This window comes from Phytophthora cinnamomi (genome assembly GCF_018691715.1).
Source record: "Phytophthora cinnamomi strain GKB4 chromosome Unknown Contig58, whole genome shotgun sequence".
In the NCBI taxonomy this organism is placed as follows: domain Eukaryota; phylum Oomycota; class Peronosporomycetes; order Peronosporales; family Peronosporaceae; genus Phytophthora; species Phytophthora cinnamomi.
In genome coordinates, this window is record NW_027150991.1 from 340,100 (window position 1) to 361,189 (window position 21,090).

The following is a 21,090-nucleotide window of genomic DNA, read 5'->3' on the forward strand; positions in this document are numbered from 1 at the left end:
CCCGCCGTCCATCGCACTTCTTTCGGCCAATCCGCCGCCCGCATCACCAGCTCCGCCCCCTTCCGTAGCTCCCCAGCCAAACGCCAACGCGCCCCCAGCAGAGGAAGCCGACGCCGCCGCCGCCCGAGGAAGGAGCTCCCCCTCCCCCCGCGCCCCGCCCAGGACCCCCGCCCGCCCGCGTCGCAAGCATGGTGTCGTTCGCGTCGCCGCTGTTCTGGCAGATCAACTACCTGGTCACCAACCTCAGCAAGAAGAACTTCAAGTCCAACGTGGCCGAGCTCAGCCAGGTGCGGATCTTGGCGCCCCCCTGCAGCCCGCGCGGGTCTGACGGTGTGCTGTGTGCTGTGTGTGTGGCAGCTCGTGGAGCTGTACGGAGAGGACGCGCGCATCTTCCTGCTCAACTGCCTCGTCAAGGACATCGACTTCCGCGACGCGCGCGGCCAGAAGGACGCGCTCAAGATCCAGCTGCTCACGCACGAGGTGGCGCAGGCCTCGTCGCGCCCCAACTTCACCACTTTCATCTGCGAGGTGCGGACGGACAGGACTGACAGAGCTCCGTGCCTCTTCTCTCTGCGGCTCTTAACGTACTGATACTGATCGCTCTGCTCCTCGACAGGCCATCGAAGGAAGCTCGCCCGACGCCGCAGCCGACGGGAGCGCGCGCCTCGTGTCGGAGGAGTTCCTGCAGCTCTTCTGCAAGACGCTCAAGCTCAGCCTCCCGCAGCAGGTGACGGTCGGCCTGGCCTTCGCCCAGGGCGAGAACGCCGAGAGCGCCGCCCAGGCCATCCGGTTCCTGCGCGCCAAGATCCCCGAGATCTCGTCCTGCGACGCCAAGCTGCCGTCCGACGTGCTGCACTCGCTCGTCTTCGTGCTGCGCATGAAGAAGGAGTTCCACGCGGACGTCGCCGAGACGGACTCGTTCCTCGCCAGCATCTCGTCGGCGCACCCGAACGACATGGGCTCGCTCGAGATGGCGCCGCTCACCATGGGCGACCCGGAGCACGTGGACTGCGAGCCGGTCACGGACTCGGCCGCCCTCAGCAAGCTCATCTCGGACGTGTCGTCCAGCTGCCTGTTCTACGAGCTGATGGAGGACGTCGGCTACTCGTGCACATCGTCCCCGCAGGCCTTCCGTACGCTTCTGGCCGAGGCGGGGCTTGCGAAGGCGCCCACGATCCCGCCAGCCCAGGTCGCGGGAATGCTGGCGATGCTCTCGCGAACCTACACCGGATTGGACGCGGAGAACGGCGCGACACTGATGGCGAACCTCACCATTGACTTTGAGGCCACCCCGTCGGACGAGGCAGCCGCGGCCCCCGCGCGGGAAAACTGGGACCTCGAGGTAATCGCGGATGTGCTGCAGAAAGACTACAGCTCGATCAAGTGGACCAAGGTTGCCGAGAAGCTGGACCGCGCCGACCTGAACATCCAGAACGCGGCCCAACTGCGCGTCCTTATTACGGCGTTCCAGCGGTTCTCGCAGACCAAGTTCCGCGTGACGACACTGCTCCGACCATGGAAGAACAGCCGTGCGCACATCAGCATCCTGAAGGCGGCGGTCGAGGCTCCTCCGGAAGTGCTTTCGTTCTCCGAGTCGCTGCACAAGCTCGCGCCTTTCGAAGGTGCCGACGCGTCAGCTGTCCCCAAGAACGGAGTGTGGTTCTCGCTGGACGTTGTGGAGACGCTCCTGCAGGTCTCGGAGCAAGACTGCTACGGCGATGTGCGAAAGCTGCTGGATGGAGCCATGAAGACGTGCCCGGACGTCCTGATCGCCAACTTGGCGCAGGCGTCGCCCCGTTGGAACGCGCTGCGGGACGACATGTTCTCGGAGCTCTTCAGCACGTACATTATGGGCCGCCCCAACGCGCCGCTCATCATGCGCCACCTGTGGTCCGTGGCGCCCAAGCTCGTGCTCTACGCGAGCGTCAAGTGCTTCTACGCCGCCACGGCCCCCCACATCGTGTCGCGGCTCTTCGCGCTCTTCCGCAACACGGGCGACGCCTTCGCCTCAGCCATCCACTCCAACTACTTTTCGTTCGCGCTCGCGCTGGCCACGATGGGGGCCAACCACGACGTGCTAAACTTAGAGACGTGGCTCGTGGAGCGGCTCGCGTCGCAACGGACGGCGTTTGCGACGTCGTGCCTGGCGTTCGTGCACCGCAACTACGCGCGCGCGGTGCCCAAGAGCAACATTACCCCGCAGTCGAGCCACGTGCTGTCCATTGAATCGCTTGCGACTATTCTTAAGTGCATCATGGCGGTTCAGGGGGCGCTACCCGTTACTATCGCACAAGAGCTCAAACGCATCATCACGCTCTGCATGGAGACCCACCCCGTCATCTCGGCTTCCACGCGCCCTGCCGGAGAGGCAAGCAATCCCCACGTTCCGGGGGCGGCCGCTGGTATGGCAGCCGGAGCCGCTGCCGCTGCGGGCGTTGGAGCTGGAGGCGAGTCGTCTGCTAGCGGCGGTGACGCGTCCACCTACACGGCTGAAATGATCGAGGAGCAGGCGAATGCGTACTTCCAGCAGATCTACACGTCGGAGCAGAACATCAACGACGTCGTGGCAATGCTGAAGCGCTTCCAAGGTTCCCGCGATGAGCGTGAGCGCCAGATCTTCTACTGCATGATCCACAACCTCTTTGATGAGTATCGCTTCTTCCCTCGCTATCCTGAGATGGAGCTGCGGATCACTGGTGTTCTATTCGGCAAGCTGATTGAGCACCAAGTACTTCCGCCTAACTTCCTCCAGACTGCGCTTCGCTCGGTACTTGAGAGTCTTCGCGAGCCGGTGAACTCGAAGTTCTTCTTCTTTGGCGCTTGCGCGTTGCAGCAATTCGTGCCGCGGCTACGGGAGTTGCCGGCATATTGTACGAATTTGTCGCAAATCCCCCACTTGCAACACGCACTGCCGGAAATCATGCGCCAAGTGAACCAAGTCACGCGCTCAATTGCGCTGTCAGGTTCGTCACTGGAGTCTAATGCTGGTAATGGTGCTGCATTATCGTCGCTGGGTGGCTCACTACCACCACTGGGCGGTGTAACTGATGGGGATAGCACCTCAAGACTTGCTGCTACTACTGGGACGCTTGGTGCTGGTTCACCACCGCGTGCGGGATCCGGGCAGAAAGCTCAAGACGACATTGCGCTGGGTATCCAAATCCCATCGTCGATCTTAAGTCGTTCGGCAGGACCCTCGTTGACTACCCCGTCGCCTAAGGCCCCAGCTGGCTCGCCGCCACCTCCCGCTGCCCCTGCGCCGGAGCTGAAGGTGGATCATATTTTCCACGAATCAAGCATGGTGGATGAAAATGAGGTGGTCGAGCAGCCCGACGAAAACGTGAAGGACCGCATCCACTTCATTGTGAACAACATGTCGATCTCGAATTTGGAGGCAAAAATCCCGGAAGTGAGGAAAATGCTGTTGCCCACATACCACGCGTGGCTGGCTAACTACCTGGTGGTGAAACGCATTTCGACCCAGCCCAACTACCACACGGTTTACCTTATTTTCATCGAGAAGCTGATGCGACCCGAACTTGAGCGCGAGATTCTCAAGCGTACTCTTCAGAATGCCCGAAAACTATTGACATCTGGGACGATCACGACAAATTCGCAGCAGCGTTCGTTGCTGAAGAATCTGGGCTCGTGGCTTGGTGTATTCACTCTTGCGCGTAACAAGCCTCTGCTGCAGCGCGACTTGGACTTGAAGGAGCTACTCTATGTGGGATACGAAACTGGTCATCTTATCGCTGTGACTCCATTCGTTGCCAAAATTCTTGAAGGCTGCAAGAAGTCAAAGATCTTCAAGCCGCCTAATCCGTGGGTTATGGGTCTCATTCATGCCATGAGTGAGATCTACGACGTGCCGGACCTAAAGCTCAACCTAAAGTTTGAGATTGAAGTCCTGTTTAAGTCATTCAAACTCAACGTGGAGGACCAACGCAAGGCGCAGCTACTGCATACGCGTCGTGCACCGCCTCGCACAGCGAACCCAGACTTTAACGTGAAGGTCCCGAAGAACACAATGATGGGGCAGCGGTCTGCTACGCCACCTCCTGGTTCGGGATCTAAGCTGGGTCGACCACTGACCCCAGGCAAACCGATGAAAAACGTGCCGGCTGGAAGCCCGACGGGAAGAGAGGGAATGACAGGCTATGGTTCACTCGGAGCGAATAGTGCTGGTGGAGGGGCGGCTGCGGAATCAACTGTGATCCCGAATCTCGCTTCGTATGTTGCTGTGAACCCCGAGCTGCCTCTGCGCAACGTGAACTTGCGCCGCTTAGTTCCGCTAGCTGTGGACCGAGCGATCCGCGAGGTGATCTCTCCCGTGGTGGAACGCAGCGTTACAATTGCGTGCATCACTACGCGTGAGGTGATTTTGAAGGATTTCGCTACAGAGAGTGACGATACGAAGATGCGGAAGGCTGCGCATCTGATGGTAGCTTCCATGTCGGGCTCATTAGCACTAATCACCGCGAAGGAGCCACTTCGCAATGCCATCGGTACACACCTGCGTGCACTGCTCCCCACCAGCGCTGGGGACCCGCAGCAGCTTGAGCATGTGATTCAGGTCTGCTCGAACGAAAACACGGACTTGGGTTGCATGCTTATTGAAAAGGCGTCATCTGAAAAGGCTATGCGCGATATTGATGAGGCTCTTGCGGGTGCTTATGCGTCGCGCCGGCGCTACCAGCAGCAGCAAGCTCAGGCCGGCAAAGTACCGGGGGCTGATGGCGTTCACTTTTTCGAGGGAAGCGCGAGCAGCACTGCTGTGGCAGCTTCGGCGGGTTCACCTGGTGCACCCAGTGGCCACTGGCCGGCTGCATTGCCTGAGGTCTTTAAGCCCAAGCCAGGTGGAGTGCCACCCATGCAGCTTGTGGTTTACGAAGCCTTCCAGCGTATCCCACGACCTACTTCCATGCCGCTTTCATCTCGTGCAGGTGCTGGCGCTTATCCGGGGGCTTCTGTGGACAAGGAAGGAGACACTGCTGGTGTTAGCGTGACAGCAGCATTGGATCGCTTCGCTGGATTGCTGGAGCGTTTCGAGTTATTTGTACAGAAGGTGGCTCGCCAGGCTGCAGCTGCTCAGCGCGAGCTCCCGTCGCTGTTGGCTATCCCTGCTGAGAGTGAGGTGTTCGCGGTGTTGCGAGAGGTGCGTGCGCTTGGTGGCAGCGTGCGACCCGCGCTGCGTGACGAAGCGTGTCTTAAAATCGCAAACCGTATTGTCAAGTTTATGTATGAGCTCGGCAACGGTGGTCGGGGTAACGAGCTGTTCCTCGAGATCCTCGTGAGCTCGTTGGAGGCATTGACTGCAAGCTGCGAGAAACTTCGTAAGGAGATCGTTGGGTGGGTGCTGCGCGCACCAGTGGATGACAAGCTGAAGCTGCACTGCGAAATCATTGTGGCGCTTATCCGTTACAAGGTCGTGGAGGCAACTGAGTTTGACGTATACTTGGCTCGTAACATGGAGCGCAATAGTGTAGCAATTGAGTTTGCGGTGCATGTGGTGCGTCAATGTCTCGTCATGGAGCACGTGGCTGTCGCGGCTCAGTTGCCCAACACTCTAGAAGCACTTGCGCGCATCGTGGAGCGACACGGGGGTGCTGCTGCGAACAAGAACGTACAGATTCTTGCCGCACTACTGGAACAGGCCCGCGTTCAGAAGCTGCAGAATCGCCCGGCCCCTCCAGCACCGCAGAAGAGCATGGGTGCCATTGGTAGCGGTGCTGCAAAGGCTGGCGGAGAACGCCCTCTGGTACAAGAGCACGCTGCTTTCCGGCATACTGTCAGCAACGCTCTGGAACACTGGATCGCTATCTACAAGGAACCTACCGGTAATTCCAAGATGCATGCCCAGTACCTCCAGATGCTGAAGCAGTACGGCCTACTTGCCGACGATGAAAGCGTTTCGCTGTTCTTCAAGTTCGGCACCGAATTGTGTGTAGACGCATGCCTGAAGAGCTCATTCGCAGCAAGTGACCCTGCTGCACTTAAAGCAGGTGCCAAGGTTCCGTTGAACTACGCTGTCCTTGATGCACTAACTCACCTGATGGCGTTGCTTGTGAAGTATCTTGACCCTTCGCCCGCAGCCAAGCTTCAAGTGCTTAATCACGCAGTTGGTGCTATTGCCAACGTGTTGGTTGCAGCACACGACTTGTCGCGCAAGAAGAAGGCTCCCTTCGACCAGCGTGTGTTCTTCCGCATGTTCGTTAACCTCATGAAGGAGTTGACAGCTCAAGAGCCTGCCCTGGATGCTATCCACCTCCAAGTACTCAACACGTTTGCCAGCGCGTACAACACACTGCAGCCGCTTGGACTCCCTGGATTTGTATTCGCTTGGACGGAGCTGATTTCGCACCGCTGCTTTATGCCGCTGTTGCTGCGCGCGAAGCAACAACGTGGCTGGCAGATTCTGCACCGACTGCTTATGAACCTGCTCGTGTTCATGGAGCCATTCCTTCGCCATGCGAACTCAGCCGCACCGCTTCCAGACTCCATCGCTGCTCTCTACAAGGGTGTTGTGCGTATCATTTTGGTGCTGCTGCACGACTACCCGGACTTCCTGAGCGACTTTTACACGAGCTTTTGCGACGTACTGCCCGCGGCTTGCGTGCAGCTCCGAAACGTGATCCTGTCGGCGTTCTCCCGTTCGATGCGACTGCCTGACCCTCTCACGCTAGGACTTCAGGTTGCTCAGCTCCCGGAAGTGAGCGTGGCCCCGCGACTCATGCCTGCGTGGGGAGCCGCTCTCACCCACAACGGCATCAAGGAGTATGCCGATGAGTTCCTGCACGCGACCGCGAACCGCGCCTCGGTGTTCCCCGCGGACCTTATTTCGAAGCTCCTGCGCCCTGCTGCCCAGCTTGAACGTGATCCGACGTCCTGCAAGTACGCGTTGCCGGCGCTCAATGCACTTGTGCTGTACCTCGGCAAGGAAGGTATTGCGGACATGGCCAACGGGGGATCTTCTACCCCCGCGAATGCACCTCCGACTCTATCTGGAGCCGATGGCAAGGCCGGAGATGGCAGCACGTCGAGCAAGTTCGAGCAGAGCGCGGCCATGGACGTGTTCCGTTATTTGGCGGACGAGCTCGACACTGAGGGCCGCTACTGGTACTTCAGCTCTCTGGCGAACCACCTGCGCTACCCGAACAGCCACACGCACTACTTCAGCTGCGTCATCCTGTACTTGTTCTCCTACTCGAGCAACAAGATGGTCAAGGAGCAAATCACCCGCGTCCTAATCGAGCGTCTCATTGCCAACCGCCCGCACCCGTGGGGATTGCTGGTGACGTTCATCGAGCTGATCCGCAACAAGAGTTACAAGTTCTGGGAGCAGGACTACCTCGAGTGTTCAAGCGAGATCAAGGAGGTCTTTGATGACGTGGCGCGCACGTGTCTCGGAACAACGCCCGGCGCGTCGGGTGCCAGTCCGTTGGCTTCGCTCGGTGGCAGTGCGCTTCCGTCCGCCTCCCCTAGCGGCTCCTCATAGATCGAAATTATGCCGTAAGAGTTGGGATATGCATATCTACACAAATACATGTCTTGTACTTGCATCTTCTCATCTTCCCAGGGTTGGTTCGTGACGCGTTGCTTGCTCGACGGCAAAGAAGTGCTAATGCTGCACATGTGCTTTTACGGCGAAGAGATCTTTAATTCGCCGAGCTTTATGTCTGCTCTACTTCCAGCTCCTACTTTTCAAACTTCCGGAGAATGTTGAAGGCTGCCACGTACTGCAGCGCCGTGTGCTTGAGGCTGTACTCGGTGTTCGGTAGCCCCACCTTGTCGAATAGCGCCGGCATGTTGTCCACGGGCTTGCGCAGGTGGTCGTGCGAGGCGAAATTGCTCAGAAACTCGTCGATCAGCATGTCGACGTGGGACACCGTGTAGCACGGCGAGTACTGCACCTCGATGATGAGCCCTCGAGGCAGGTTGTTGCGGGACATGAAGGTGCAGACGCTCACCACGAAGTCCCCCACCACGTACTGCGTGCCCTGCACAGGCACAGCAACCAGCACAAGTCGTCGTCACCCCAAGCCACGTGCACCGCCCAGCCTAGCTAGCAAACACGTTGGCGCACCTCGAACTGGCCATCCGACTTGAAGGCGTAGATCTCCACCTGTTGCAGGATGTTGGCCCCGTCCAGCCCGCACTCGAGCAGCGAGCAGTCCTCCATGAGTCCCTCGATGCCGTTGTCGCTGGGCGCCAGGCCGTGCGCCTTCTCGTTGGCCAGCACGGCGTACACCAGGTCGTCGTTCTGGGACATCCGCAGCATGAACATGCGCTGGTTGACGTAGCCGTCTGCGAGCCAGCAGAGCAGGGAGCAGGGCGGTCAGTCGGCAGTCTACACGTACAGCAGATCCACACATCGGCGCGCACCTGTGAGCGTCTTGCGGTTGAAGAGGCGGCAGTGCACCACGTGCCGCCCAACCTTCTCGCCGCCCATGGACTCGAGCTTGCGCAGCAGCTCCTGGTACTTCTGCGTGATGTTCACGTCCTGGATGATCACCACTCTGCGCACACAGCGGCAAGCAAGCGCGTCAGTCCGCAGCGCAGCAGCAGCAGCAGCAGCAGCAGCGGCAGCTTCAGCCTCCGCACCTGGTCATGCCCGTCATGCTGCTCCCTGTTGGTCCTTTTTGGCACTGAGTCAACTTTATTGTGACTTTCCACTGCGAACTATTGCAAAACTTTAGGTAAACTGCCACAATTCGGTAATTTAACCCCGATGGAGGCCGAGGAGGAGGAGCGAGAGGTGGCGACGGCGTCCGCCGCGCTGTTCGGCGGCGCCGAGGGAGAGCCGCGCTTCGACGACGAGGGCATGGACGGCTCGGACCTGCCGCCGTCCTTCGCCATGCCGCTGCTGGCGCGAGCCGACGAGGACGACGCGCAAGCGGCGACGGCGACGGCGACCGCTCCGCCCGCGGCCGAGAAGCCCCAGCTCCAGGCCGCGCAGCCAGCGGCGGACGGCGCAGAGACTCCGAGCGTCCGGACGCCAGCGCAGCAGCAGCAGCCGGACAGCGGCCAGAAGAGCGCGGAGGCGGCGCCGGACGCCGAGAGCGCAGACCGCCGCGGCTACCAGTGCCGCTTCGAGGACTGCCCCAAGTTCGCGCAGGCCGGCGGCCTGTGCATCGCGCACGGCGGCGGCTACCGCTGCCAAACGCCCTTCTGCGCCTTCTTTAACCTGCGCACGTGTCCGGACCACGGCGGCTCCAAGCGCTGCGGCGTCACGGGCTGCACGCGCGTGGCCCTGGGCACGTCGGCGCTCTGCTGCGCGCACGGCGGCGGCCGCAAGTGCTCCATGAAGAAGTGCGACAAGTACGACGCCGGCCAGGGCTTCTGCCTGGCTCACGGCGGCGGGCGAGACTGCACGGTGAACGGCTGCACCAAGAAGGCCATCCGCTACGGACTGTGCAGCGGCCACGGCGGCCGCGCGCGCTGCAAGGTGGAGGGCTGCACCAAGTACGACCGAGGCCAGGGCAAGTGCAAGGCCCACGGCGGAGGCTACTTCTGCAAGGTGCAGGGCTGCGGGAAGAAGGACAAGGGCGGTGGTCTCTGTGTCGCCCATGGCGGCGGCAAGAAGTGCTACGTTGAAGGGTGCACGACGCCCTGTGTGGGCGGGGGGCGCTGCAAGCTGCATGGTGGCGGCAAGCGATGTCAAGCGGAAGACTGCCGCAACTGGGCTCTCAATGGTGGTCGATGCAAGGAGCACGGTGGCACAGGCAAGCGCTGCTCGCGTCGTGGGTGCGACAAGCACGATCAAGGAGGCGGATACTGCCTCGCACACGGTGGCGGGTTCACCTGTACCTTCCAGGACTGCACTAAGAAGCAGGTGAGTGATGCGGTTGTCTATTCAGCGTGATACACATTACTGTGAGGACTGAGGCGTGTACTCACTCGAATGTATAACCAACCAGATCCGCTTCGGGCGTTGCTGTGCACATGGCGGCAAGCCTCGGTGTACTGTTTCAGGCTGCGAACGCTTGAGTCAATCTCGTGGACTGTGCAAGTCTCACGGCGGCACGAAGCCTTGCAGTTTTCCGGAGTGCACGCGCAAGGCTAACAGTGGAGGTCATTGCATCCGCCACGGCGGTGGAGGTCGATGCAAGACAGAGGGGTGCGTGAAGACGAACCGCGGCGGAGGCTACTGCAAAGCTCACGGTGGCGGCAAGAAGTGCACTGTGCCAGGCTGCAACGAGTGGGCCATCGGAGGCGGTGTGTGCCCACAGCACGAGATCTTCGGCGAGGCTGCTGTTGTCTCCGTGTGACGTGGACTCGTTAGATGAAGCAGCAGGCATGGCCAACCATATCTATCATGCGTGCGAGTTTGTATTTGTTCTTGAATGGACTTACTTCCGTTCCGTTCCGTCTAAGTGCTGCCCAGCCGCCGAGGCACTGCCAGCAGCGTCTTCTCTTCCTGTTATCGACATCAGATTCCCTCCTTCCAAGAGCTGTCAACGGTCTCTCGTCGCAAGGTTAGCAAGCTTACAAGAAGGCGAGACCCGAGTTGATCGACTCCACCTCCGCAGGCGACAGCGGCAGGCGCTTGGCGCTGGTGTAGGGCAGGACGTCAGCACTGGACGGTTGTACTGGCACCGCGCGCAGCGGCGAGGGCGGCAGGTTGAGGCCCAGCGGCTTGGACAGCGGCGACGGCTTCGGCGGCAGCAGCGAGCGCTTGCCCAGGAACTGGATGAGGGGCACGCGGTGTCCGGACAGCGCAGCGGCCACGGCAGCAGCAGCAACGGGGGGCACGGCCTCCGTTGACGCGGCTGTCATGGTCTGTGCAGGGCTACTGGAGCCGCTGGGGGCCAGCGCATCGTCCAGCGTGAAGAGCGGCTTGCCCACCTCCACGTTCTCCTCCAGCTGCGCCAGCACCTCCACGACTGTGCCGGCCACGGGGCTGGTCACGTCCACGCTCACCTGTCGGTCGGCAGCCACACACACACACACACACACACACACACACACACACACAGCGGTTAGGCCTGAGGCTCCTGTGTGCTGCTACGCATGGGGCGGCTGTACCTTGTCGGTCTCGAGCACGAGCACCACCTCGTCAGCGTGCACGGCGTCGCCCGCCTTCTTGACGATCTCCACGAGCGTGCCCTCGCTGATGGAGTCGCCCATGGACGGCACGTTCACCGTCTGGATGGCCTGGCGCCCGGCGGACGCGTGGAAGGCGCGGCGCAGCGGCGGCGCCAGCAGCGACAGGCCTCGGGAGCTCAGCATCGTCTGTGTGTGGGCGGCTCTGCGTGTTGCGGTCTGGCGAGTGAGGAGATGTGCGGCCCACCACAATGATCCCATCCAACCGCATAAACCCATCGCTTCATACTTGAAGAAGCGTTACGTTTAACACACCCACCAAGTTCGCACTTAGCCGGATCCACATCACCACGCTACCGCTAGTCGCCACTATCGTATCCCCTGATCAGGGCGATGAAGCTCTTCCTGCCGCTGCTCGCGGCGTCGTCGGCGGCGGCCTGCGCGTGGCTGTACCGCTCCCGCCAACAGCGTCTACAGTACGAGTCGTTCGTGCGCGGCCTGGCGCAGCCGCAGCGCTACCGGGGGCTGCCCATGGTCGTGGTGGTGGACGTGGGGAGCTCGTCGATCCGCGCCAGCTGCTTCGCGCTCGTGTCCGAGGCGCAGTGGACGCTGGTGGACGGCTCGCTGCAGCAGCAGCACGTGAGCTCCATCGATGCGCACGGGGAGGCCGACGGCGTCGTGATCGCCGCCACGGTGGAGCAGATCCTGGACCGCACGATGCGCTTCCTGCGCGCCACGGGCCTCGCGCAGAGGCTGGTGGGCGTGGGCTTCAGCACCTTCGCCATGAACGTGCTGGGCGTCGACGCCAAGGGGAACGTCGTCACGCCCATGTACACGGTGAGGTGACTGCAAGGAGGGGGGGGGCACAAGTAGAGGAGGCTGACGCTCTTGTTGTTGCTACTGCGCTGCAGTACGCTGGCAGGAGGAAGGCGACGGCGCAGTGGGCGAAGGAGCTGCAGCAGAGGCTAACGGCGCGTGGGGAGCTGGAGGAGGCCCATAACCGCACAGGTACGAGAAGAGGGGGGGGGGGGGGGTAAAGAGGTGGAGACTGTGTGTGCTGACGTTAGTGTTGCTGTGCTGCAGGCACGGTGATCCATCCGGCGTACGCGCCGGCCACGTTCCTGCGACTCCACGAGGAGGAGCCGGCCACGGTGGAGCGCGTCTCCAAGTGGCAGAGTATCTCGGGCTATTTGATTGGCAAGTGGACGACTGCGGCGCAGAATGGCTGCGTGCCTGTCAGCTTTTCCGAGGCGTCGTGGATGGGGCTGCTCGACTTCCGACGCAGCCAGTGGGACGCGAGGCTGCTTGAACTCATCGGAATGGACAGCGACAAGATGCCGCCGGTGGTGGACTCCTCCGTCCCGTTCTCGGGACTCAATTCGACGTTTGCGAAACGGTGGCCGGAGTTGAAAAATGTGCCATTTTTCCTCGGTGTCTCGGACGGTGCCGCGGCGAACATTGGATCCAAGTGCATCGATGCATCGTAAGTGGTGACAAATTCGACAAACATGGCGGTCACGCAATTTATTGATTCGTCTTGTGTATGTGTCTAGGCGGATCGCTGTGACTATCGGCACCAGTGCTGCACTTCGTGTTGTGCTGAGTGCAGATGCCATGAAGAACGCAAAGGTTCCGAAGGGTCTATGGTGCTACCGCATCGGTAAAGACCAGGTTCTTCTCGGCGGCGCGTTAAGTGACGGTGGATCGGTGTACAAGTTCTTCCGCGAGTCACTTCGTCTGAGTGACGATGGTGTGTATGCGTCCCCAATCCCTGTGTTAGTTTTGACGTTTCTAACTCTTCTTGTGTTTTGTGCCCAGATTTGACTACCCAGCTGGAGAAGCTCGCCCCAACGAAGCACGGCCTCACTGTTCTACCGTTTTTGAGTGGGGAGCGCTCCCCTGGCTGGCTAGAAAATGCAACGTGCTCCATCAGCGGCATCAATAAGTGGACGACACCTGTCGAGTTCCTACGAGCTGGCATGGAGTCAATTGCTCTGCGTATCGGCGTGCTGTTCTCTCTTCTTGGTACGTAGAATTGGACTCGTAGTTAGTGTTATCGCATTTGAATAACGTATTCAAATGTCATGCCAGCGTTCTCTGCCGACCTGGACGCGACGGTTGTCGTCAGCGGGACTGCTCTCACATCGTCTCGCGTGTGGCGACAGATGATTGCCGACTGCTTGGGTAAGAAGCTCATTCTCGAAGCTAGCGCTACCGAGACTACTTCGCGAGGCCTTGCGGTGCTGATCGGAACGTATGTGGGTCTTCACACCCTCAAGGAGTCTGGGTCCTTCCCAGCGGAAACCACAAAGCTGGAATACTCGAACCCCGATGCGGCAGCGCACGCAGCCTACCTCGAGGCACGCCACGAGCAGGAGTCACTTTACCGGATGTTGTACTCGGACATGGGACTTTGAGCGCCGACGTGAAGCACCAGCGATTTTGCAAGTTAAGCTGCTGCAATTTTCAGCTCGATAGTTTTCGTGAAAGGACGTGTTCGAGCTCACGAGCTCCGTCGTGAAACAAGCACATCACACTTCAATTCTCTACCATTTTTCATAACTTGGCTGCAACGATATCGCAGCTCGTCTATTGCTGGGCCAGCCACGCATCGCGCGCGGGCACGGCCGTCTTGCAGTTGTCGCTGAACAGGGCGTCGATGCCCATGTTGAAGAGCTCCAGGTACTCGAGCGTCGCGTTGCCGGAGTAGTTGACGGCCAGGCGGTAGTTCTCGTCGCGCATCGTCCACGTGTGCACCTTGAGCCCAGCGGCGTGCGCGTCCTCAATGACGTTCGGGTACTCGAAGATGGAGTAGTCGGCGTCCGAGACCTGTCCGTCGCCGTTCGAGTCGACGGCGTTGCCGTCCGCGTCCACCTGCACGGCCACGGCCTTGAGCAGATACCGCTTCCAGGGCGAGATGGCGTCGGCGTACGTGGCCACCTCGGCGAGACCCGCCGGCGTGGTGAGGTAGCCGAAGTAGTCCGTGCGGTTGGCCAGGGTCCAGTCGTACGGGCGGTCGGACGGCGCCTTGAAGATGACCTCACCCGTGATCGGGTCGCTGTCGTAGCCGTCGATGAGCTGCACGAGCGTGAGGTTGGTGACCTCGTTGAGCTCGCGCAGGTTCTGCGTCTCGAAGGACTGGATGAAGACGGGCGCATCGGCGTGGTTCCAGCCGTACTTGGTCAGCAGCTCGAGCATGGTGTTCTCGATGGGCAGCCCCAGCGCCTTGTGGAAGCTCGAGTGCTTCACCTCCGGGTAGATGGCGATGGTGCGGTTGTACTCGGCCGACTTGTTCTGCGCCAGCTGGATGACCTCCTCGAACGTCGGGATCTCGTACAGCCCGTTGTAGCTCTGGTCGCGTTCGGGCAGCGGCTGCACGGCGCGCAGCGTCTTGATTTCCGCGAGCGTGAAGTCGGTCACGAAGTAGCCCTCGGTCACGATGCCGTCCAGCGTCTTGTTGGTGAGGCGGTCGGCGAACTCCGGGTGCTGGGCGACGTTGGTGGTGCCATCGATGTAGGGCTCGTGGCGCACGACGAGCACGCCGTCCTTGGTGCTCACGAGGTCGGGCTCGATCACGTCGACGCCCACCTCGATGGCGAGCGTGTACCCCGGAATGGTGTGGTCGGGCAGGTACCCAGGCGCGCCGCGGTGGCCAGTGATGGTGGGGTGCTTCAAGGCGCTGAGCTTCCACTCCGGGTTGACAGTGCTTGTCGACGGGACCGACTGGGAAGTGGTGGTGGTGGGGTCGGTGGTGGTGACCGAGGCATCTCCGCAGACGTCCGCGTACGCGTTGCCAGCAGCGAGGACCAGGACTAGAGCACCGGCGTACCAAACGTTGACCATGGCGACTGTGGTGGATGGAGTTCTTGCGTTGCTGGGACTGCGGCGGCGGATTGAGAAGTGAGCGTGAATGAATTGGCAGCAGATCAAGGGACCAGGATTGGACGCGGGCTCGGACGCCTACGTACGGTATTCACTGCAAGTGCTCCGGCGTGGCCAAGATGGGGATTAGCAGCGCCTAGTTTCTGCGAGGTGAAAGGAGACCGTATCTCCTGTGTATGGTGCGAACGCCATAGTAAAGCGAGGCGACGCGAATCCTCGACAAACTAAAGTTCCCTCTTCGCCAACTAAAATGATCCGATAGGATTTAGTTGTTGGCGATTAAGATTGAACAAGGGTGATCGCCCGTCGAACCCTGACCGCTCTCTTCAAACGACATGCGCATACGGCTTGAAGACTTCTGTCGGACCGCTAGAGCATCAATACCTCGCGACAGCTGGAGGACTATCGATGCGATGCCCTCGCCCGGCGCAGGGCACTGACAATGCCCTGCGCACTCTTGGGTTTTCACCGCTATGTGCTTTTTGTTATTTTCTTTGTTAAAAATGGTGTGTTTGTGTTTCTACTGTACAGGAGCGCCTTGCGCCCAGTATGCTCTGCGCAGTCCCGACAAGGAAGAATACAACAGTTTCTTGTAGAGCTCGCGAGTTCCCTTTTCGCGGGTAACTTACGGTTTTCTGGACTGGACGAGCGAGCGAAGTCTCCCGATGTGCTGCAGCAAGTTGCATTGCGGTCTCAGGCATGCACAGCCTGACCGGCGGTCTTGGCCGCCGATAGAAAACAGCCGCTGGCCTGCTGCTGCTTGGCGTGTTCGCCGACTCTCAACCAACACGAAACGGGCACTGCCAACACGCGCTTCGTTATTGCCCGATCCGAAGACACGTCCGCCGTTCCCGATTACTTCCAAGCTCGCTCGCTTGCTGTGCCGGGCCCAGGCGATCAGATTCGTACGCTCGACACAAAGTAATCCGTATAAACAGCGATATGGCATGACTATCTACACGTACATGGAGGGGATGCTGTTTAGTTTTAAGGCGCATTGCTGAATTGCGTTTCCACTCGACTGAAGTGGAGCTCGCTGTACATTAGCACAATAGGCGGATTCGCCGTTGGGCTAGCTTCACGGTACGCTCGCTGAAGCCGCGAAAGCCACCCCTCGAGCTTCGAGCTGGCAAAATAATATTCCTCCGCCGAGTCCAGCTGATGCCCACCTTTAGTGGTCCGTTCGGGCTCGTAGACTTGGAAGCTCGGAACCGTCTGCAGACCGGAAGGCGCAATGATGAGGAAAATTGGCTGTACCAAGAGCTTTGCCATCATGCGAAGCGTAACCTCTGTGCCCCATAGCCCCGGTGGCACAAACGCCGAGGTTGCAGATGCCGACTGCGCGATGCCGTGAATATATTCCTGAAAGAGAAGAGCCGATTCCTCTTCTGACAAGGGCGTTGCTAGCTCGGGCTCGCCAACGTCCAGCCGATTGACTAACAAAATGACTTGACGAATGTCGTGTGGAAACTCGAACTCGTATCCATGAAGACTCGCCTCCGCGATGCCTTCCTTCAGGAGTTGGGTCATCTGCTCCAACACCTCGGTATGCTGCGGCGTGTCGAAGCGCATATCCAACAGGGACATAGCAACGGCGTAGTATTGGCAATTTCCTGTGGCGGGCGTGGGTACAGCGTACAGTCCATAGTGCGCGAATATCTCCTCCACCGTCATATCATTCTGAGGCAGTTCCTTCCGGCGAGAATCGGTGCTGGAGGGTACGAAGACGTCTCTAGGTGCGAGTGTGCGCTCGACAAGATCACTGACGAGGCGCTGATGTTTGGTCAACGAGACTGGGCGAGGAACAACTGGTGCGTCCTTCGTCGTCCTCGATTCTTGAGTGGGTTTAGCTTGGCTCTGCAGCTTGGACTTCTCGATCGATATATCATTGTCTCCGCTCTTGACTTGTGGTATGCACGGCTGGTGGGCTTTGAGGTCGTTAGCTCCCATTGTTTCGGGGGCCAGGCACACGTCACTGGCGGAGGTAGCTCCGCTGACAACGGCGCCAACTACGGAGGCGGCAAATGCCACGACGAGCGCACCCGCGTACCAAGCGCTAACCATTGGGCTGCAGTGACGTGGAAGTCTTCGAAAAGGGGGAATTCACGGCTGTGATTTGAAAGCTGCTGAGCTTGGAGAAGAAGAAAAAAGTGACTCTCGAAAACAAGGAACTATTCCGGATTGCTGGCCGCGCTATGAACTAACGTTTGCATCTGAGCGAGCTACGACCAACCTTTCGGTTGCGGAGGTGTTGTTCCTCGTTGTCGTCTATCGGAGCTATTAAAGTAGAGAACTGTGCAACAGTTGGGCATCGACAATGCTAGAAGCATCTACCATTTGTTTCAATCATGGAGCTTTGGTTCGCAGCAGACTGCTGCAGCATTTCGTTTGTGAAAAACTTTCCTACCCTTGCCAGTTTTCAACCCATGCCACAACGGACGCAACTGTAGGCGTGGACTTTTTTCCGAAATTTCTACTAAAGTAAAAGAAAAAAACTTGGCCGGGCTAACACGGTGCGTTCGAACCTCCAAACCTAGAGCTTTAGAGGTGGAAACGCAGCAGTTGATCTATGCTTTGTTCCTGCTACGAATTGATTCTTGCCGATTGCAATTTCGAGAACTTTCATGCGAGTGCGTCGTCGACAATTGTTTTCATCTCCTGGACATGGACTTCGTATTGCCCTGTTGCTGGTGAGGCAGATGGTGGGCGTCCGATATAAGATAACTTTCGGGGGTCTCCTAGTTGCTTCAGCACCGTCAGCAACCGCGGGAATACATGACCGTACGCGCCCATGTTCTTCGGTTCTTCCTGGACCCACACAATCGCTGCCTTAGGGTAACGGGCGATACAATCGGCCACTTCGTGGAATGGAAACGGAGCCAACTGCTCGATGCGTGCCGTGGCAATGTCTCGGATTCCACGGCTTCGCAGGCCAAGGCGCACCGGGAAGTAGATTTTGCCACAGCAAATAATAAGCTTGCGAATCTGGACACGAAAACTTGTATGTAAGATACAGCAGAACTAAAAGCAAAACCGATAATACCCACCTCATCGTCGTTCACCATGGTCACTTGATCATCAGGATGCGGCGGGAGCACTCGCTGAAAGGATGTTCCCAGTGTAAAATCAGCCAGATCTGAGTTGCATGGGCGGTGGTGGAGAAGTGATTTCGGAGTAAACATAATCAGCGGCTTGCGGTAGCTGGACGAAATCTGCCGCCTGAGTGCGTGAAAATATTGAGCAGGAGTGGACGGGATCACCACCTGCACATTTGTTCGGGTATTGGCTGTGTCGACATCCTCCTCTGCTGTGAAATCATCGCTATCTTCATTGACTAGCTGAAGAAAGCGTTCGATCCGTGCACTACTGTGCTCAGGTCCTTGCCCCTCAAAACCATGTGGCAAATTGAGCACGATGCCCGACTGTCGTTGCCACTTTTGCTCTCCAGAAGTGATGAAGGTGTCGATCATCGTTTGTGCACCGTTTGCGAAGTCGCCAAATTGTGCTTCCCAGATAGTCAAGCCCATAGGGGTCTGCAACGAATAGCCATATTCGAAGCCAAGCACACCTTCTTCGCTGAGCGGGCTATTAACTACATCGAAGCGCCCTCGCGGGGCCTTTTCCAACCCAGTCATTTGTAGCATGGTCCGAACACCCTCCACATCGATATTATGTAGGGGCGTGTACGATGAGTTGCGTCCGGACAGAGCTTCAAATTGATCGTAAAGAACAGCGTGGCGTTGGTTGAACGTGCCGCGCTCGCAGTCTTGGCCGCTAAGCCGAACATCAACTCCTTCCACCAGCAAACAACCAAAAGCTAGCATTTCGGCGGTTGCCCAATCCACACGAGCCCCAGTCTCAACGGCACGCAGACGGTTGTTCATAATAGCTTCAACCTTTCGGTGCGCCGAAAATCCTTGTGGAATCCGGAACAATTGGGCACCTACTTGCTCGAGAAAGTTTTTATCGACACCTGTCGATCGGTCATAAATTTGTTTGTCACTTAGTTGGCAGGTGCTCGAAACATCTTCCGAACGATCTGGTTTTGAGTTTTTGCTCTCGGCATACCACTCGGTCTTCCACGACGTGTCACCGGGGTTGTCCCATCCAGAATGCATTTCACGGGAATGGTGATACTCCGAAACAAGGTGATTCTCGAATGCGGAGCACATTTTTGCGTAGTCTTTAGATGAGAGAGCGCCTTCGCTCGCAAGTTTCTGTGAGTACAGCTTGATGACTGTCGGGTGCTTGTTAATGAAGTGATACATGACTGGAGCTGTGATTTCAGGTGAATCTTGTTCGTTGTGACCATGCCGACGGTAGCACACCAGATCGATAGTTACGTCACAGTGGAAGGTTTGCCGGAATTCGACGGCGATTATCATCACCTTCGCTACCGCCTCCGGGTCATCAGCGTTAACGTGGAAAATCGGGCTTCTGGACGCCTTGGCTACATCACTGAGCAGATGACAAATTAAAGCAAATTATAAGTAGAGATCTGGCGGTGGCCCCCGTTGAGGCACAAGTACGTACGTGCAATACACTGCCGAGTCAGCATTCTTCGGGAGTGTTGTGAAACCGATCTGATTGTTGATAATCACATGGATCGTTCCCCCGGTTCGAAAGTCCTCCAATGAGCTGAAACCCAGTGCCTCTCGGACCGATCCCTGGAACATTGATGCGTCTCCGTGGATCAGAACAGGCATAACGCGACTACCATTATCTCCTAACTGAGTTTGGCAGGCTCTTGCCTGACCAAGCACAACAGGATTCACTGCCTCCAGATGGGACGGGTTTGCAGCCAAATTCACTTCCAGACGCTTTCCGTTGCGCATTTCAATACTTGATGAGGTTCCGAGGTGATACCGGACATCGTCAGAGTTGTTTGGGTAATCCGGTTCATCAGGCAAATATGGCTGAAACTGAGAAATAATGGAGCGCAGCGGTCGCTGTAGGACATTCGCGAGGACGTTTAACCGGCCACGATGAGCCATTCCCATTTGCACAACCTCCACGCCGTGGTCACTCGCATTCTCGAGTAACTCGCACAGACCAGGAATTAGGCTCTCACAACCTTCAATGGAGAAGCGCTTAGCTCCGGAGAAACGCCGGCCAAGGAACCGCTCGAACAGTTCCGCCTGCACCATTTGTCGCAGCATATCCACCTTCTCTTCGTCGCTATGCATGTTTTCCTGTGCAATCAATATTAATTTAAACCCCACAAAAGCTCAGAACCCTCTACCACGCTGCACTGCGCACCTTGTATTTTTCAAGGCGCTCACGGATCCAGAGCGCGGCATCTCGATTGCGCAAATGTTGGTACTCCAGTCCAATGTGTCCACAGAAGAGCTCTCGCAGCTCCGTTACAATCTGCAGCCACAACAGGAAACGTCAGACCACGGGCGGTCCGCCTTCCTATCGCTGATGGATGTCGTCGACCTTACCTCTCGAAGTGTCGCCACGGGGCCAATAGACAGGTCCTGTCCGATGAAGAACTCGCGATCCAAGTCGCTGGCCGTGAAGCCTGCACACACGAATACAAGCTAGAGTCAGCTCCCCTCTTGCGGGTTGTACAGGTCACCGCGTCGCACCGTGGGTCGTGAGCTCCAGCAAGTTCTTGGACGCGAGGCTGCGCAGGTTGAACTCGTCGAAGAAGGGCGTCTCCACCCAGCGGTCGCCGTTGATCCAGCGCTCCAGCTCCGGCAGCTTCTCCCCTGCAGCAGCAGCAGCAGCAACACGAGCACGTGAGTCTCCTCCGCTCCGTCTCTCTCCACGCTCAGCCAGTGCCCAAGTCTCTTACGTTTGTGCAGCGGGTCGATCTGGGCGACGTAGTGTCCGTACTAGCAGCAGCACCCAAGCAGCAGTCCGTGAGCGTCTGCCGTCAGCCTGAACAGCCCCCGAAGATCCACTCGCCCTACCTGCTTGAAGGTGCGGATCAGCAGCAGAACGCGCCGCGTCTCCTCCTGCGAGCGGCGGATGTCGTCGCTGAGCTTCTGCACGGGCGGTCCGGCCTGTTCACTCTTCCAGCGGCGCAGTAGGGCCCCCACGGGGCGCCCGCACCCGCCGCCCGCTGCTCCCTTGCGCAGCACGCGTAGCATCTCTTGGATGCGCTGCAACCAGTGCGGAATTTGTCGGAGTGATGGTCAATATGGTGTGTCACACACC

General features: G+C 58.7%; 8 protein-coding genes across 9 annotated transcripts; 3 read left to right on the forward strand and 5 right to left on the reverse strand.

Moving 5' to 3' along the window:
• Positions 1-188: 188 nt before the first annotated feature.
• IUM83_14396 (CCR4-NOT transcription complex subunit 1) lies at positions 189-7,495 on the forward strand (the record flags this gene model as incomplete). The annotated part of the gene is made up of 3 exons (XM_067939140.1): positions 189-287; positions 358-528; positions 617-7,495. 3 exons carry the CDS (start codon positions 189-191, stop codon positions 7,493-7,495), a joined length of 7,149 nt encoding a protein of 2,382 aa, XP_067787707.1.
• A 199-nt stretch (positions 7,496-7,694) lies between these two features.
• On the reverse strand, positions 7,695-8,618 carry IUM83_14397 (mediator of rna polymerase ii transcription subunit 20; the record flags this gene model as incomplete). Its single annotated transcript, XM_067939141.1, has 4 exons — positions 7,695-7,997; positions 8,084-8,304; positions 8,383-8,516; positions 8,602-8,618. 4 exons carry the CDS (start codon positions 8,616-8,618, stop codon positions 7,695-7,697), a joined length of 675 nt encoding a protein of 224 aa, XP_067787699.1.
• Positions 8,619-8,728: 110 nt separating this feature from the next.
• On the forward strand, positions 8,729-10,268 carry IUM83_14398 (WRKY transcription factor 19; the record flags this gene model as incomplete). Its single annotated transcript, XM_067939142.1, has 2 exons — positions 8,729-9,832; positions 9,918-10,268. 2 exons carry the CDS (start codon positions 8,729-8,731, stop codon positions 10,266-10,268), a joined length of 1,455 nt encoding a protein of 484 aa, XP_067787635.1.
• A 217-nt stretch (positions 10,269-10,485) lies between these two features.
• IUM83_14399 (Dihydrolipoyllysine-residue succinyltransferase) lies at positions 10,486-11,229 on the reverse strand (the record flags this gene model as incomplete). Its single annotated transcript, XM_067939143.1, has 2 exons — positions 10,486-10,920; positions 11,026-11,229. 2 exons carry the CDS (start codon positions 11,227-11,229, stop codon positions 10,486-10,488), a joined length of 639 nt encoding a protein of 212 aa, XP_067787698.1.
• Positions 11,230-11,436: 207 nt separating this feature from the next.
• Positions 11,437-13,460, forward strand: IUM83_14400 (carbohydrate kinase fggy; the record flags this gene model as incomplete). The annotated part of the gene is made up of 6 exons (XM_067939144.1): positions 11,437-11,880; positions 11,955-12,051; positions 12,127-12,526; positions 12,597-12,793; positions 12,862-13,068; positions 13,135-13,460. The coding sequence occupies 6 exons, from the start codon at positions 11,437-11,439 to the stop codon at positions 13,458-13,460; spliced, it is 1,671 nt and encodes a 556-aa protein (XP_067787729.1).
• A 172-nt stretch (positions 13,461-13,632) lies between these two features.
• On the reverse strand, positions 13,633-14,886 carry IUM83_14401 (glycerophosphodiester phosphodiesterase; the record flags this gene model as incomplete). Of its 2 annotated transcripts, none has more annotated exons than XM_067939146.1 (1): positions 13,633-14,886. In XM_067939146.1, the coding sequence occupies one exon, from the start codon at positions 14,884-14,886 to the stop codon at positions 13,633-13,635; it is 1,254 nt and encodes a 417-aa protein (XP_067787727.1). The 2 variants fall into 2 exon arrangements, with proteins under 2 accessions (XP_067787727.1, XP_067787728.1); XM_067939145.1 differs by having other exon boundaries at positions 13,633-14,040.
• Positions 14,887-15,912: 1,026 nt separating this feature from the next.
• Positions 15,913-16,989, reverse strand: IUM83_14402 (uncharacterized protein; the record flags this gene model as incomplete). The annotated part of the gene is made up of 1 exon (XM_067939147.1): positions 15,913-16,989. One exon carries the CDS (start codon positions 16,987-16,989, stop codon positions 15,913-15,915), a length of 1,077 nt encoding a protein of 358 aa, XP_067787726.1.
• Positions 16,990-17,547: 558 nt separating this feature from the next.
• IUM83_14403 (oxoglutarate dehydrogenase (succinyl-transferring), E1 component) lies at positions 17,548-21,023 on the reverse strand (the record flags this gene model as incomplete). Its single annotated transcript, XM_067939148.1, has 9 exons — positions 17,548-17,910; positions 17,973-19,079; positions 19,164-19,383; positions 19,459-20,093; positions 20,185-20,295; positions 20,370-20,449; positions 20,517-20,639; positions 20,726-20,765; positions 20,844-21,023. 9 exons carry the CDS (start codon positions 21,021-21,023, stop codon positions 17,548-17,550), a joined length of 2,859 nt encoding a protein of 952 aa, XP_067787697.1.
• Between the last annotated feature and the right edge of the window lie 67 nt (positions 21,024-21,090).